This window comes from Artibeus jamaicensis, unplaced genomic scaffold (assembly GCF_021234435.1).
Source record: "Artibeus jamaicensis isolate MK-2021 breed Jamaican fruit bat unplaced genomic scaffold, CSHL_Jam_final contig_1016, whole genome shotgun sequence".
Taxonomy (NCBI): Eukaryota; Metazoa; Chordata; class Mammalia; order Chiroptera; family Phyllostomidae; genus Artibeus; species Artibeus jamaicensis.
Genome location: NW_026521195.1, coordinates 8,777,872 through 8,796,394, shown reverse-complemented (window position 1 = coordinate 8,796,394; position 18,523 = coordinate 8,777,872). Strand labels below are relative to the sequence as shown.

At 38.9% G+C, this 18,523-nt stretch overlaps 1 protein-coding gene across 6 annotated transcripts in view; it reads left to right on the top strand.

The window, feature by feature from the left end:
• The window catches only part of ITPRID1 (ITPR interacting domain containing 1), a 118,071-nt gene that overhangs the window by 74,309 nt on the left and 25,239 nt on the right, over window positions 1-18,523 (top strand). For all 6 annotated transcript variants that reach the window (XM_037126551.2, XM_037126549.2, XM_037126550.2 and 3 more), the window contains one exon: window positions 3,721-3,778. In XM_037126551.2, the coding sequence (XP_036982446.2) occupies window positions 3,721-3,778 (58 nt within the window). The remainder of the gene's footprint in view (window positions 1-3,720; window positions 3,779-18,523) is intronic.

Sequence of the window (18,523 nt, the reverse complement as noted above, 5' to 3'; positions counted from 1 at the left end):
TCCCAGCAGTGGAATTGCTGGATCAAAAGGCAGTTCCATTTTTAGTTTTCTGAGGAAATTCCATACTGTTTTCCACGGTGGCTGCACCAGACCACATTCCCACCAATAGTGCCCTAAGGTTTTCTTTTCTATTCTTTGCTATAATTACAAAGAAATCGCAGAAGAGCAAGGTCCCCTCCTTTTTCATGTTAAATTACTCAGAAGTAGGGCAGAGTATTTATATGCAAATCCCATGGGTGGGGTCTGGCCCTGTCTCCTTTGAGCCTTCTCCTGAGAGGCACTCTGATAGGCTCTGAGAGACTATCAGAGCAAGAGTCTCAGAGAGTCTCAGAGAGACTCTGCCCTGCAGGGGACCACAGTGTAGTGGCAGGGAGGGGCACAGGAACCAAGAGTAGGGTAGAGACAGTGACAGGGCTACCGATGAACTTTTATGTAATGTTTGGGATGTTTGGGATATCTGGGGAGCATGGAAAGGGTTCTTCACCAGCCAGGAAACTGAGTGTATCAAAGAATTTGTAGGAAGGAAGCCTTAACCATGTTGTCTGGGCCACACTGGGAGAAGAAGAGTTGTCTTGGGCCACACACTAAATACATTGCGACACAAAATCACACAAAAAAATCTCGTAATGTTTTCAGTAAATTTATGATTTTATGTTGGGCCACTTCCGTAGCCATCCTGGGCTTTGTGTGGCTCATGGATGCAGGTTGGACACCCCTGCAAAGGAGAATATGATTTAGCTGAATATGCCTATTGGTAGCCCTGCACATCCCCCAAAGGTATAAAAATCACTTCAAAATATGTAGTTATTAATATCTTAATGTCTATGCATATATGCTTATATATACCTATGTGTGTACCAAAAGTTATTTTAAGAACCTTAAAACCTTAGTCTGAATTTAAAACAGTAGCCTAAAAATGAACAAAAATTATAAATGGAGAAAAAGCAGACTTTTGGTCAAGTGCCCTGATTCAAAGATACACAGATGGCACTAAAAAAGAGTATTTTTAGTTCAATCTTGCAAAGATTATTTAATTTCCAAGTTAATAGTTGAATCACTATAAAGAATATCAAGAAAATCTGCAATTCATTAGTCAGTCTGCTCTATTATCTACCAAACAAGAAATTTCACCTAACTCCAGCCCTTTGGCAAGCCTCTTTTACCCTTACTAAATTTCTTCAGCTTCAAACTAGACTGACTCAGAGGAAGATAATCGATTGGATGCCATCTACATGTAAGTGTATAGGGCAAGAGAAATATATTCAGCCTAAAGAACTAGAAAAAATGTCAGTCCATGTATGGTACGCTCTCAAATATTCTTAAATGGCAGTTAGTCAGGAAAAGCTATGTGTAGGGGCAGGGAGGAAGAACACTCAGACACCAGAATGAAAGAAGGCAAACTCACATGGATTTCGGCACATAGTAGGTATACAGTAAACACAGTAGGAATGAGTAAATTAAAACTATTTGATAATATCAATTTATTCTTTGGGTGGCTTCCATGGAAAATAGAATATTCTGTTGAGCTTCATGGTTAACTGTGTTTATGGTGTTTCTTTAACATTTGCCCAAATTTGTGTGTGAGAGAAGGTGTATATACAACGTAAGGCAGACAAAGCCCTCAAAACGATATGAAAGAAACTCACTACTTGAATTTTGTTTTTCTAAAAAGTATATTTAAAATATTACCTCCCCATCAACAGGCTGCGGGGAAATATTTGTTTCACACAGTATCATTGGATAAGTAAGTGAAGCTTGGGTAGGTTGCGTCTTAAACAGGAGCAAGTCCCATATGTAACAGTCATTTTTCAATGGCAAATTTAAAGATACAGTTATAGGACATGAAAAGTACATGTGAAATGAACAGACTCTCATGGCATTTAAAAAATAAGCCAATCAGAATTTCAACTACAGTTAGCCAGGTCTGGCCTTCAGATCAGTGTATGGTATGTTCCCACAAGTCCTGCTAAAAGCCGATGATGGCAATACATTTGGCTTCTCAAAAATCATGGGCCCAACAAAATTGCATGCGGATTTTTAATGTAAATATCATTATGTTTTGTATTTAATTTTACTTACTAAAACTTCTTTCTTTTCTAATTCCCAAATATATTAAGAGAATTTAATTTTTATAAAACTTTTGCAATTCTAGTCATAAGGTAGGGGCTTCTGTGTATCCACAGGAAAGCACCCGAAACCTTCTTCTCACTTGCACACAGGGTCCTGCTTAAGAACTCGTATGTAAGAGTGTTACCCATATTGTTCAACAGTACCGTCCATCATCCTCACTTGGTGGAAAATGTTTCAAAAGCTCTAACTATTTCTTTACTTAAAATTTCTTTTTAACTTACCAAGTTTGGCTCTGGCAGAATAACCAGGAATACACCTGGTTTCCATTTTAAATTACTGAGACTTTTTGGGTTTTTTTCTTTGCTCAATAGACAGTTATATATACTTTACATTGCATTAAGTGGATTTTTCTCCATGATAAAGCCACAAGGAAATAATTTTCTGATTATACTTGAAGTGGAAGTATGTCTAATTAATTACAAGTATAAGGTAGTTTCTTTGGAGCAAAAGAAATAAACAATTAAAAGGAGAAATAAATATTTCTTCTTCCATTGCTGAGGTGTCTCTTGGTCCTCTCCTTGAGGTGTCTTCTTGAGGTGTTTCAAGGTCCCCTCTTTATTCCTGGGTTAAAGGTCATTTTGGGCCAAATGCACCACAGTGTTTAAGATGTTAATACCCCCTGACTCAGATTCCAATATTCAGACATCAATCCTAAATAAATAATATGACATGTGGAAATAGATTCACCTCAGTGTTATTTCTAATTGCAAAATTTAGAAAACATTCCAACATTAGGAAAATCGCTAAGTAAATGAATGCACCTTTAAATATGGCTTATTGTGCAGTAATGAAAGATGGTATTTTTCAAAAAAAATTGATGTCAGAAAAAAATTTCTCCTTCAAATTTTGAGTGAAAAAGTTGACTATGTAACTATATCCAGAAGAAATGCATTATAAAAAAACCCTGCACAGACACACTCTAAAATATTAATAGCAACTGTTTTCATACATGTTCTGTCTATATTTGTTATGGTTTTATAGTAAGCAATATTATTATTTTTAAAGAAATATTTTCTTTGAACAATAATTTTATTCTCATTACTAGAGTAGTATTTATCAATTTATTAAAAGAATTTTAAGAATAAATTTTTTATCTATTTGGAAATCAAATTTCCTTTGAGCTGTCTGAGCTTTATATAGCAACTCAGTCATGAATTTTCTGAACTGCTCTCAATAAATTTACCAAGTCACAAATAAATTCCTTAGAGAGCCAAAATTAAATATGGGAAATAATTTGCTTTCCCCAAATATAGGTAAAGCTACTGGGGAGGAAAACATCCATAATCATAATCATAATAATGTTATTTAAGTTCGGTTCATTTGCCCCATGTTTCAGGCGGGCCTCTGTCCCTCCCACCGGAAGTGGTCTTCCCCTCTGCCCCTCCCAAGCTCCTGCAGTTCTCTGAGTTCTTGTGTCCAGTGCCTTGTACACACCCTGACTTCAGCCGACTTTACGCTGTTGGAGTTCAGAAGTCATGTTCAGTCCTTGTAGGAGTAGCCAATAGATACTCATTATGTGGTGACTGATTAAATGAAATGTATTTATTATGAAAGCATTACTGACGAGATGGATGCATTTTGGTTTCTCAGGTCCAGAGCTTTGAAGAGGAGAGTGGTGATCCTCCCAACCTGACATCAGGAACTGTAGGTAAGAACGCATCCAGGTTTGCAGTTTCATCAATGGTCTTTCAGAAACGGAATGTAAGTAACTGCTACTCAACTTTCTTAAGATGCAGAACTGAAAGTGTTGCCAGGCAATGCCATACCTGTTACTACTACTATCTGCCACAACTGCATTTTCTATCTGCTACTATTAAAAACTTACTAGCAATGCAAATGTATGTGCCAATTTCAGAATACTACAGAAGTGTTTAATATGAGTGGCGCTAATTTAATCTGGTGCTTCTACCATTAACTCTATATGAGCTGGCCAGGACAGCAGCATGGGTTTCACACAGGACTGGTGCTAACCGTGAATACTTTCCTACTTCTACTGCCAACTGCTTGATGTTGTACAAGTCATACCATGAAACTGGGCCTCAGTTTTGGGCTTTTTACCCCTACCTGTTACAAAGAGTTAAGTACAGTTCATTTTTTCTCTGCCAACACATATCCTAAATTCAGTGATTGTATGACCTTCATATGAAACACTCAGGGGAAGCAGGAGGCCTAGATATAGTTTTCCAGATAATCTCTTAGAATGATCTTGTATTGTCCTAGGCAACAGAGAAGAGAGTCCGTTTCTACTCCTGGTTCTTATGCCCTCGTTCAGCCATCATTGTGATTCAGTATTCCCATCATCCTATAGCAGAGCTAAAAGTAGACAGGGATTAGTGAAGCAAAATAAAGCAGATGAAGCTAGTGTATTTTCTGGAAGAAAATATGCTAATTTTAATTTAATTTAATGTGATGTCAAACATCTTTTTCATTACAAAGTGTATGTATGGGCCTCGTTTTGCTAAATGCTATTTAGAAATTATGCCTTAGTAATTACAGGGTCCTTCTGATTACATAAATTGTTATCCAGCTCTCCGAAGTAATTACCACATAACCTGCATTGAGGTTTATAAGATAAAAATAAGCATCGGTTTTCCATCTAATTGAATACCCTCAATGAAGCTGGAGGCCCCCTGCCAATAAGAGCTGCCTTTGTTGACATTCAGTTAAGAGTTCTGTTTGTATCATGCAAGTCACCCCAATCATTTCCAAACATGACATGATTTGGGAAGTTAGGCAAAAGTACTAATCTACATTTAATCTCAAATTTAGAGAGGAAAGCAATATGGGTGAAGATTAGCCCAATGGAGAAAATCTGAATTACAGTTAAAACAAATGTGAGTTCATTACTTTCCCAAACAGTGTTGTTAACCCCCCCCCCAAAAAATAGGACTGAGGGGAAAAAAAATAAGTAAAACTAGTTCAATTAATGGAGAAAGGGGAAAATTATTACTTTGCTATCTATAGGAATGTATTAACTAACTAACTAACTAACTAACTAACTAACTATATATATATATATATATATATATATATATATATATATATGAAGGCATGTGAACTGTTTTGACCAATAGGGGGACATGGCAGAAGTGATTCCATGCTACTTCCAGACCATAGTCTTCAATCTACCTGGCTGCTTCCTGGGTCTTGGGATACCTGATCTCAGAACATTCTCTCTGGGAACTCAGCCTTTGTCTTGTAAAAAAAAAACAACACACTGTATGTGGATGCCACATGTAGGCACTCTGGTGAACAGCCTTGAACAGCTCTAAGAACAGTTAAAGTTAACTGTTAGTTAAATTAAGTTATATTTTTAAAATTATCTGAGTTCCAGGGACCTATGAGACAATATCAGAAGGTCAAATATACATGCAACTGTAGTCAGAAAAGAGAGAGATAGAAAGAATTGAACAGGAAAAAATGTGAAGAAATAATAGTGGAAAGTTTTCCAAATTCACTCAAAGATTTACATTTACATATTTAAGAAGCCCAGTAAATCCAAGTAGAACAAATACACAGAAAACTACACTTAAATGATATTATGATCAAATTGAAAAGTGTCAAAGATAGAAAATATTCAAAGCAGATGCAGAAAAATGACATACTGCATGCCAGGGAATAAAGATTTGAGTGACAAAGACTTCTCACTGAAAACAACAGAGATCAGAGGCCAGTGAACCAGATTTTACATGCAGCAAAGGTGCCCTCCGAGAGTAAACATAAAATGAAGACATTCCCAGGTAAAAGAAAGCAAGATACCATCATCAGCATACCTGCACTGCAAACAGTGCTAGAGGGATTTCTTCAGACTAAATGCAGACAGTGAATTGTGGTGTTTTCACCATATGTCAGCATAACGCCTGTGACCGTTACAGCACGGAGTGTGGGAAGGTTGCCTGATGGACCAGCACAACTACAGGGTGACATTATTCCATTAAGTGGCACAATACTAAATTTAAGCAGATTGTGAAATAGTAAGGATACAAAGCAACCACTAAAAATATTACACAAGTATACTAAAATGCTAAAAGGGAAATTAAAATATAATTCAAAAAATACAATGATGACAGTAGATGACAGGTCAAATACTGCAGGAGAATAACAGGATTATGAAGGTAGGAGACATATGAGAAGTTACTGAAGAACTAAGTGGAAAGAGAAATAAATATAACAAGAAAAATGTCAAGAAAGATAGATCCAAAAAATATTACATAGGTGTAACAGGTGGCTATGGTTAGATTCTTCACATCTTAGATTTGACTGGGGTTCTAAAAAAGGTTAATATCGATACAAAGCCGATGTGTTATAAATCTGTATGTGCAGCTTTCCCAAGGAAACTGTAGGGTCCAGTTCCACGAGTCTCAAATCTTTCAGCCCGTGGTGCACATTAAGTGGAGACACACTGAAACAAGACAGAAAAGATTGAAAACACTATTTCACTGGCAAACTCAAATGCCCACCTGTGCTCCCATTCCAGCATTTGGAGGAGGACTGGGGGTGCTAACTTTTAAGCCAGAGAAGTAAGAGGCCTCAAGGAGACTGACCACCTGCAGGGCCACTTCATTATATTTAACAGAAGCAGCCCCAGAGTGACAGGCCCTATTTTACATGCTTCATGTGCATTGCATCACTTAACCCTCAAAATAACATTGGAGGTGGGTGCTATTGTTATCCCTAATTATTAGATGACTCAACTGAAGCACAGGGAGGTTCAATACTTTCCATAGTCTCGGAGGTAGTAAACAGTAGTTCCAGGTTTCAAATTCAGGCCATCTAGCACCAGAGTCTGCTCCCTTAAACATGGCACATGCAACTTTGAAGGATGAAGGACCCCAGTGCCCTTGGAAGGCACCCGGCCCAGGCATAAGAATAATAATACGGACTGTGGAATGGACTACAACTCCAGGTTGACAGCTTCTCAAGAACAGGTCAAGATGGCAAGAGAAGAGTTGACCACCAAATTTCATAAGTTAGAAGGTGACCAGATACAGTAGGCCCTGGCTGGTGTGGCTCTGTGATTAGAGCATTGTCCCGTGCACCAAAAGGCTGTGCTCTTGACTCAGTCAGGGCACAGGTTGCAGGTTGAATTCCCAGTTGCGGCATGAAAAAATGTTCTCAGGTGAGCATAAAAAAGACGCAGTTGATGACAGGTCAGTGTTTAGTTTGCAGAAGTTTTTTTTTTCTAGTGGTACATAAATACTGAGAGTCTTAACATTAATGGTATCTAATACCATTTGATGGCAGTGGACATAAAGAGAAGGAAATGCCATCTGAGGGAACTGCGGACACTGTAGTGAGTCATATACACACGGCCATAACCATGTATATGTTATTAATTGGTTTCCAGTTTTGAGAATCTACAAATAGACAAACAGAAGACTTCATTCTGGTCATTGGACAAATTGAAGATATCAAACTGGACATTTTGAAGTCAGAAATGCCACTGTTGAGAAGTGGTAGATGGAAAGTCTAAAGGAAGGGTAGAGGAAAGGATATGAAAATCAATACAGACATTATTTTGAAAAAACAAGGCATTTTTATGTATTGATATGGAAAGGTCTCCAAAATATACAGTTGTTAAATGAGGGGAGAAAGTTACGTGCAAAAGATTCTGTGCAGACATCTCTTTGAGTTAAAAGAGTGTATCCATCTCTGCTGAGGGGGGAAGTGTGCACGGAATGCTCTAGAAGACTAAATGAAGAACCGTTAATGGCTATACCTTAACAGAAGGAAACTAACATGTTTTAAATTAATTGGCATCTTTTACTTTTCTTCTATTACCATGTGCATATGTTATTTTCATAACACCATTTAGCAAAAAATTCTGGCAATACTATAGGAAATTAACATAATAAAAATGGGAGGTTCTGTCATTGTTAATTTATTGCCCCATTCCCCATAACAACCAGTCCAAACATTTGTGCTTGTGTTATTTTTAATTTTTAAAAAACTTAAATGAAAATGATATATATTTATACAAATGATGATTTGATGTACATATAAGCAATGAAATAATACTGTAGTGAAGCTAATTAACGTATCATGTCTTCACACAGTGACCTTTTTTGTGTACATGATGAGTGAACCTGAAATCTCTCTCTCAAATTTCCAGTATTTAATACAGTGCTATTGCCTCTAGTCATTTTGCTGTGCCTTAGATGTCTACACTGACTCATCCTCCATCCCTGCCCTTTGACCAGCATCTTCTCCAAACAGAGAGACTTTCATATTCCTCTCCTCTTTTCCAGGCCAAACAGGGAATAATAAAAGGTGATAGAAAAGATATTAATATCATAATTGATCATATGCACTTAATAGAAAAATATTGAAGTAAGTATTCTTTGCCAGTGTTCTTTAAATATTTATTAAAATATTTATTAAAATATTTAACAATTATAAATGCAAAGATTATTTTTTTGATTTCTCACGCACATGTAACATATAGGTCACTGTTGTATATTTAAATGCAGTAATATTTAAATTCAACAATAAAAATATAGGCAACACTCTCCTCCTCCAAACAAAGAAAACAAAATACCAAACCCAAGGACTGAGTTCTCCAAATACAGAAAGTGCTAAGTGAAAACAATAAATGAGAATCACTTGAATGATAATAAATATTTTATTTAAAATTGGAGAATTGGAACAGAAAAAGTAATCTAAGGTAAATTCATAGTATTAGTTGCTTCCATTATCAAACAAGGGGAAAAAAACAAAATATCTGACTCAAGAAATAATCATAAAAACAACAAAATAAATATACAATGTAAAAGCACAAAAAGATGGAAGGGAAAATATTAACACCAAATTTAGGATCCTGGTTAATTTTGGGAGGGTTTTTAAAAAACTGAAGTAATTAGGGGATGATGTTGCATTTTAATGGAGTTGGTGAGTGGTTATGGGAACCGTTGCCCAATGTGAGAAAACTTAAGAAAAAAATAAAGGTGTAAGTAGGAATTTTCTTCAATGGAATAACGGAAATGAAGCAATTATCAATATCAGTAGTAATTTAAGAAATACAAATTTAAATTTTACTAAAATAGCCAAACAAGTCACTAAGTTGATGGAAGTCTAACAGATGATATAATCTAATGTTGGTGAGGATACGCATTGCTTTCTGAGGGCGGTATAGCACTGTGCGTCAGGAAGCTTCCATGTGTGCTAACCTTCTGACTTGTGTGTACCCTCTAGAAAGTAACCCTATGGCAATTAGAAAGAGGTATGAACAATTAAAACTAGCCAAAATTGCCAATACGGAGGAGTATTTAAATGAACAATGCTACATAAAGTGGAATATCATGTCATTTAAAATGAGAACACAACTGCTATTTCATGCCACACTGGTTAAAGACTCAAACTTAAGAGAGAAAAACAAGGCATAAAATAAAGCAGAAAATAACTCACTTAGATACAAAATTGCATATATAATCTATATAACATAAAATTGCCCATAAGATGAACTACAGTTAATAGTATGGTGACCATCTCATGGTGATGGGTTTCAAGTAGTATTTTTTCTTTCTTCTTTTTACTTTTTATATTGTAAAATTAAAAATTTTAAAACAAGTTTCTAATCTTCACCTACCACAAAAAAAAAAAAGAAAGATAGCTGGATGGATGGACAGAGGGAAGGTCACAGTGTCCACCAGGGTGATTTGTAGTCGATAGAATTGCTGCTGGTTTTTCCTTCTGCTTCTCTCTGTTCTCTGACTTGTCCAACGGAACAATCATTTGACAAAGATAATCCTAAATGTTAATTTTTGCTGTTTGAGTGTATTTGGAGATTTGGTGAGAGCTAAATTATCAAGGCTTTGCTAACAAGATTTTTGATCCAAAGCAGATTTGGAAAAGGTAACTTTGAAGATGAACCTTTTATATCCCTTCTCCTGGTGGTGTCCTTCCTCATCACTGCTCTCGCCCACGGGGAGAGAGAGCGCGTGCTCGCTGTGTTATTTCAAAGGGACTGGTATACTAATTTAGAAGAACATCAAAAATGGTCCATTCTCCTTTCTTAGGCAGACAGATTCCACAGTCTCTGTTTTCCTCGTCTTCCTCATGCTATTGCTGTGCTTAGTAAACAACATTTCTACAGGGCTCATCTGGCAAAACAGTAATTCTTCGTTCTCTTATGCTAAATGATGTCCTGCTGGAGGGCAGGAATTGGGTCTTATTTAGCTAGGCCATCCCCATGCCTAGCATGGTGCCTGACACAGTGGAGAACCCAGAATTTCCTTGCTGCCTCCCCACATTGGTCCTGTCGCTACCTGGGCTTCTCTTGTCTTAGCCAGAAGAGTTCTCATTCTGACTGACCAAAGGTGATTTATCTTTGCAGCCATGCATGATGGGCAGAGTATAATGATAATCTTAATACATACTATATAATATGTTCAGAGAGTTTACTGGCATGAACTTCAACATTTGTAAATCAGGAACATATCTGATTTGTATATTCCTTTCAAACTGAAAAAGTGGTGCTTTATTTGGGGGTGTTGCATTTTGCCCTAAGTAATGTGTGCTTTATTTGCTTTGGTGTTGCACACTTTTTAAGCAACATCTTTCAAAAAGTTGGTTTTGCTAAATATACCTGGAGTCTGTTTTTTAACTGTATATTCCAATCAATTACAATTATTATTAGGGAGCAGGTGATAGTTAATCGACAGTTCACATAGGTACACATTTTAGCAGGGTTGACAAGCAGTTGCCATCACATTACTTAATGTAAACTCCACACTATTTTTTGTTCCTTTTTAGAACTAAGACATCAACAAATTAAGTGACTTGCCTAAGTTTGTATAGCTGACAAGGGGAAGCCAGGATGTTTTGAATTCAAATCCAGTTCTTCCATACTGAATTCATTCATTCAAGAACTATTTAATGAGCACTTACACAAATTGATATAAGAACCTGTTCTAGGTGCTGGTGATACAAACATGAAACACTCAGGCCTCCAGGAGCTTGTTAGTATTAGGAGGAACCAATTAATTATTGACTAACAATTGTGGTAAGTGTCATGAAAAAAAAGCAAAAGATGACTTGAAAGCTTCTAACATCCCAGAAAGAGCGCCCATACAGATGTGAGTGCCTTGCCAAAGCATCCCTTTAAAATCTTGGCAGCGTTAGGGTGCTTTCCTGTGCCAGCTGCAGCTCCAGGCTCTTCACGCTTAGTAATTCAGGACTCCTCCCTTGGCTGCTATCCTTATCATTCCCATTGCACAGATGAGGAAACTGAGGTCAAGCGACGGTGTAACTACCCACCACTGCAAACCTCAGAGCCAGTCTTCTGTTTCCGCTTGCCTTCTGAACTGACCTGGAGAGGATGCTCCAGGTCATCAGTTCATAGTGTGTGCCTTAACCTCTAATGCACAGAACTGTTAAAGCAACACAATTGCTCAAAGATGAAACAGACTTAGGTCACAAGGCTCAGAAGACACTGATTTCTGTGGCGACCTCCTGTATGCATGAATTGACTTTGCCATCTCCGGCTTCATCCTTGAACCATTACCACCCGCCTCCCTGCTGGCATTGGCTGCCCACTCAGAGGCAGAAATGGACTCTATGAGCACTGGGAGGAGGGGCTTGAGTGCCCCTCTCCTTTGTGTTTGTTTTGGGTCGTGTTATTGTTTTCAGGGAATTAGCACACAGGGAAGAGGGATGGCCAGAGTGAAAGGAGCTGGTCTCTCTTGCCTGCCTGTTCAGGAGACGGATTAGGACCAGGTCGCCGGGGGAGCCCAGGCCCTGTCTCTTGGCTCAGTTGCCTGGCCTCAATTTGAGTCCAATTGCTTCATTTTCTGCACGCCCCACAAAAGCCAATTCCCATGCTGCTCTGTGCCTTCTTTATATTTCTCCATAATGCCGTCTCTGGCTGTTTCACTGCGGCAGGCTTTATGACAAGGGTTGTTGTTTGTTTGTCTTTTTTCTTCCTTGGCAGTAGGCAAAGAGACACTCAAACTCAAATAGCCCTGAACAACTTACACAGAAACTGGGGCATTTTCTAGGCTTGTTTTGAAATATTACAATTTTTTTTATTAGGCAATTTTATCATTGTTATAAATAAGTAATTGTACTGGGGAGAAGGGATAATCCTTATTTAATTAAATTCATCTATACTCCCAGGTTGGCAGCAGCAAGACATATGTGAGACTAATACCCACAGCCCGCCTCTTTGCATGTGCAATTAAAAATTCACTCCACAGTAGCGCTGGCAGTTTAGGGTTGCTTTTGGCATTTACAAATTCTTTTATTTTGTGACTTTTTTTTTTACCATACACATATGCTGGAGCAGATGTTGCTTATTTGTTGTTTATTCAAATCTGTAGGCTCTGGCAGCTAACTCCATTGTTCTGTAATGAAGCTTTATTCACTGTCCTGTATTAGGACCCTGCGCCTGCACAGAGGCTGCCTTGGTTCCCAGTAGGACGCCACAGTTATTGCCCTTGTAGTTGGCTGTGTATGGTTGGAAGCTTGCTCGTGGGGGGAGAAAAGACAACCACAACAAAGGGCTGGGTGGTGGCTGTGGGGTGAGTGAAGGGAACAGGCAGGAAGGTCACCCCGTGACATTCTGCCCTGTGTGTGGTTCCGCCTGGTGGCCTCAGCCTGGCATCCGGGCTCATTTGCTGTGGGAGTTTGGTGTCTGAAGCTGGGAAGCATTTTCTTCCTGCTCCTTCTCTTCTCTTCCTTTCTTTTTCTCTCCATAGTTATTTAATTTGTTCCCCACCCCACCCCACCCCTTTATTTCCAGCGCATCCTTATATTCATTAACAGCCAGCCCAGTCCAGTGGAGCTCTGTCCAGTGCAAAACTATTACTTCCGTGTATCACAGCCTCATCACGTCCTTCCATGCCCGCACACTGGTTCTGGCTGGCTGTGTCTTGGGGGCAGCCACACTTCATAAAGTTGAGAATGTCAGGTCCATGTTGACCAAAATAAAGACCTGCTCATCCCTAGAGCTCTGATGCCAATTTGGAGACATTCGCCTTCTGGAAAACCCCTGTCTTGGCCAGGAGGCAATCAATCAGAGATGTAACCACCTCCATCTGGCACATTATGACATTGAACCTCACTATTAACACATTTGTGATTCATCTTGTCCCAACGAGTGGTGCCAGGGATCAAACCTCACCCTCCCTCCCCGTGGCAGCTGGGAGCACTCTAGCTTCCCAGCATGCAGAGCTAACACATTGGCTCCCGTGACATCGCAAGTAACAATTCTTTTAATTATCACACCTTCCCTCCCCCTCCCCACCCACTCCACAGACATTTTGGCACCGTGGGGATATTTTGCAGCCGGCAATCAGTACTTCTCTTAATTGACTGAGTATGTTCCAATAGCATGAAGCCGGGTATTATCCACCATGGAATGGAAGGAATGGAAGGGGCAGTTGCTCCAGGCAAAGTTCTATAGATAAACCCCCGGCACTTGTTTGGGAGTTTTTATCTCACAATGATGCTGTAGTGTTGGCTCATAATTTTTTCTTAAAAAATGATTTCTCTGAACTGTCTGTACATGAATGTGAATCTCCTTAGGTTTGAAGGAGATTCAAGGTCTTTGCCATTCTGGCCTCAGCCCATCCTGATAGTCTCCCTTCCTCTCCTGCAGCCTAAACTCTACATGGATTGGGATGCTCGGCACCCCCAAAACTGCTCACTTCTGCATCTCTAAAACTACAGCGCTCCCCTTTCCATGGACTCCACTTCCGATCCCCTTTCCATGTGCCAAAGTCATCCACCCTTCAAGGTCTCGGTTCTGTTTCACCCCTTCTGTCATCTCCTCCAATACCCAAACTCCTTCGGTGCCCCCATAAATTTTGCTAGGCTTTTAGCTGACCACAGGCCTTAACACAAGTTTCCTCGAATGATAATTAGCTGGTTCAAAACCTATGTCCCTAACTAAATAGTTACATCTTTTAGGGAGTCTTTGTATACATTTTTGGAGCCATCTCTTGCCGGGGGGTTGGCATCATGTCCACAGAGGTGTCAAAATGCGGAATGGGGTCAAGGAATAAGAACAGACCTGTACTGAGAAATCTGGGTGCCAGGCACAAAAGGCACTTCACATTCTTAATTCATCCTCTACACAACCCTAGGAGTAAGTGAATTTTACTCCCATTTTACAGATGGGAACTGGGGGTCAAACAGGTTAAGGAATTAGATCAAGGTAATCTAGCTATTGAGTGACTGAGCCAGGATTCATAGCTCTGTTGATCCCAAAACCTTTATTCTTGCTGAAAGACTCCTCTGTTACCCTAGCAAAAATCTTAATGCTGTTATAGTAGAATAGTCAAGATACAACCCTAATACAAATATGTCAGTGGAAGTGGATTTATAGTTCAGCAGAGAAATAAATGACTAGATTTCTAAGGGAATATTCAAATTAAGTATATTAATGTGGTTGAAATTGTCCACACCAAAAAAGGGAGCAAACCAAAGTTTATGATTTCACCAGGGGTTGAGTTTATTTAAATTCAGGCTTAATCATCATCATCATCATCATCAAAACCCCCGCAGCACGATGCTAGATAGGAAAATAAATAGGCGCATGCTTTCTTATGCCCCTTCTAAAAATTAATTTTTTGTTTAACAAGAAATGTGTTTCAGAGGTTTTTCAAATGACACTTTGAGATATGAAACCAAGACCCATTTATTTTGTTTTAGCTTGAGAGATTGTTTTAGAGGGAGATTAGAAAGTCCAGCTCTGTTTTTGAGCTTGGAAAGATGATTATGGATGGAAGGGACGTTGTGGCCAGGGTGGTTGCCAGAAGCCACCAAAGAAGAAGGAAGGGAGGTAAAGTGGATGTATTTCACTTGCTCTTTAACTTGCATTTTATCCCGTATTCTTGCCCCAGCATAGCCTCACACATTTCCCCCTCTGCTTCCTAGCTCCCTTTAATTACTGGCCAATGGGTAGTATAAAACCATTCAAGGTGAATATCACATTAAGAAATCAGGTCATTAATTAAGGAATTTGTGTTTTGCAAAACATCTCAGGTAGTGTGAAACCAATGTGAAGATCAATGGCTTGGGGGAGAGCAGGGGGAAAATCACACCTTCCGATCTCCTTTTTCAGGATCTATTAGAAGGAAGTTGCCAGTTCTTGTTCTGTGTAGCAAACCTCTTTCTGTATGATAAGCATAAGGCTCTAGAAGTTAAGTTGAGCAAATAAGGAAACTGGTGTTAGAAGAGGCTTTGACTATTTGGGCTCTTATCTCTGTAACTACCTTATTCCGACTGTTCTTGCCTTGCAAAGAGAGTTGACATTTCCCTCTCCTAGCCTTTCCTGGGGAAGTTGAAGCCAGAGGTGAGGTTGGTCCTTCTTCCTGGGAAGAGAGGTTAGAGAGGGGATCAGAGCCAGAGCAGCTGAGGTTTTGATTGGTTTCTTCTGCTGCCAACTGTAGTCTGCTGCTGGTGCCCACAGACGTCGGCAATGGTATCTGACATGGTCGATTTCCTTCAGCATGTGCAGTTCGCCCACCTGCATGGCATCTGCGCAGGTTTAACTTTGGTCAGGGTCTGAGGCATGAACCAGCAAGATCTGAAATGTATTTTATAAAATAGAATGTGATAGGAACTTCAGATATTCTGTTTTCATTAAGTGACTTTCTCTGAAAACTGTATAGACTTGTTCTACAGACAGTTTTGTTTTTGTCATTGTTGTATCACTATTGTTCCCAGTGCATTAATAGATAATAGTACAAGTTCTTGCCTCCTGGGAAATAAGACTGCTTCGAACACAAGTACATGCTGTTTGTTAACTGTAAAGTGAACAAATTACGATTTCCTAGCAGATCCAAAGATCGTGACATGCATACTCCGGTAACCTGGAGGAGGGCCTGGCACCTGCCGGAAGCTCCAAATATGTTTGTCCAGTAGGTGAATTGAGAGCAAGAAAGGTTTCTCATGGGCTACATTTCTACCTACAATAAAAAAGACCACAAAAATCAAGCAACCCCTTCAATGTCTGCATAGAGAGCCAAACCCCAGTCCAGAGACTTACATAAATCACTTAGATAAAACTTTGCAAAGATAATACAATCCAGTATCATATATTTCTATGGATCTGAGTTGATATGGCAAAGGCAGTTTGAATTTAAAGGAAGATAAGATTTCTATGCCCATCAGATTATCATTTTTCAATATTAATACCAACTGTTGTATCAACCGCAGATTTCCATCAAGGGTACTGAAGAAGGAACTGAAAGTTTACATGGAGCTACTAACACTGCATAAAATATATTGACCAAGATATTTCTGGCAAAGCATTTTTTTCTGTATATTTTCCTTTCTGCCTACTCTTTCCATGTGATCCAATACCTTCTGAACATATTTTCTTAACCAAAGAAAATTTTTATATCAGGTAAGCTAGCAAATCCAATAACTTCAATTTACTCTTAGCATCTACCCTTAAGGTAATATTCATTGCCCCCCCACCCTCTGGATAGGATGACTTTTAAGCCTGCTGTGAAGCCATCACCCTTGGGAATTTTCCTTTGCCTTTTTCTTAGGTTAAATTCTGTCTTTTATGGAGCTCTCTCCTTGGTCTTTGTGCTCTCGCTCACTCCCCCTGACTCCCCTTCATCCCCTTCTTATGTAAAGAAAAATTATGTCTTTACATAAAAAGGACATAGAATTAGAAAACAATGCTCTGCCTCAGTGTGCCTTTTCCATAAAGAGGTGGTGGTCCTTAATGCCCAGTGCGCAGTTGGAATTCTGGGGTCTTATAATCGTCAGTGTGGAGGTTCCCTTGCATTGGATGTTTTTTGGATCTCCTGTTTTTCGATACTTCTCTGTCTTAACTGAAGCTTTCATTTTGATGGAGGACTATCTCCAGTAGCTTTTCAAGGAGTGTGCAGAGGGGTCACTTTTTAAAAAGATCATGTGTATCTGAAAATGTCTCTTTCCTGCTTTCACACTGATTAATAAGTTGGTTCAGCATCAGGTCCTGTCTTTATTTCCTTCAGAATTCAGGTGGCCTTGCTCCATGGTCTTCTTGCTTCCATTTCTACTGCTGAGGAGTTGAAAGCCACAGTGAACGCTGTTTTATTTTTCTCTTTCTTTTGAAGTGTAAAGATTTTTCTCACTGTTTCTAGTGTTCTGAAATTTTATGATGGGTGTGGTCCTATTTCTGTCACTGGCCTGGGTGTTCAGGGTCCAGTGTGATCACAAGTTCATGCTCTTCAGGTTTAAATTATTTGTTAACTTTTAATGCTGTTTTCTTTCTGGAAATTCTGTAATTTGTATATTGGCACTAGTGCACATATCCTCTGATCATCTCAAATGTGCTCTCCTATTTCTAATTTCTTTGTTTTTAGGTCTGGTTTTTACATTTTTTTCTGTTTATCTTCCAACATGTCTATAGAATTCATTTCTGTCTTCACATATGTAACTTACATGAGGTTTATGTTGTCACAATGCTGTTTTTCCTACAGCATCCTAATCTTGGGTGTGATTGCAATGCTTTTTTTTTAATCTCTTTGAAGATATCAGTAATAGTGTGTGTGCTTGCAAGGATGCATCCTCTGTGAGCTTTCTTTCCCACCATGTAGTCCGTTTCATCCTGGCTGATTTTTTCAACTGCTTACTGTGCTATCTTTCATGTGTTAAGTTATCCTTAAATATCTGGCAATTTTTGGTTGAGTGCTTATGATTAAGAACGAAAGACATTCTTTAAAGGCTCAGTAGAAGTTCTGAACATGTAGAAGAGGCTTTTGAATTTGAGTTTAACTGCATTGATGTAGAAAAGACAATTTGGGGAGGAATCCCTGTATGGATATATTTAGGTCATCTCTCTTGGACTGGTCAGGGTCCTCATAGAGTGTTTTTCTAATCTCCTGCCTGGCATAACAATCAGGCAATCAGAAATCTGGGAACCTAGTCAAGAAGAGATTGGAGATTTTGGCATTCGGTATTTAATGTATGTATGTCTATAATATGGTGATCATTCCAGCAGCAGAAGGTCATTGATTCCTAGATCCAAGGATCCTCTATATTCTCAGATCCATTGAATAAACTTCCATTATTTTGCTGGGGTGCATGTGGGTACCCACTCAATATTGTGGGCTTGGGAGGAGGAGAATCCAGGGTCTAACTGCTCCTCAAACAGCTCCTATCCAATCCCTGTTGTTTTTATGTCCGCTTTTACCTCCAGTTCTAGGAGTCTTAGATTGCTGTTGAGGGTTCCTCTATCTTTTGATGGTCCTGAGTTATAAATAGAACTAGTTCTCATCGTTATTGTTTTAGATTCGGCTTTCTCTTTCTAAGTCAGTCACTCTCTCCCATCAGCTTTCTAGCTCTTAAAACTAGGTGTTTTAATCTCCTTCCTTCTCCCCTTATGTGTTTTGTTCAGTCTTTCATTTATTCTATATAACAACTTTATTGTGGTATAATTTATGTACCATAA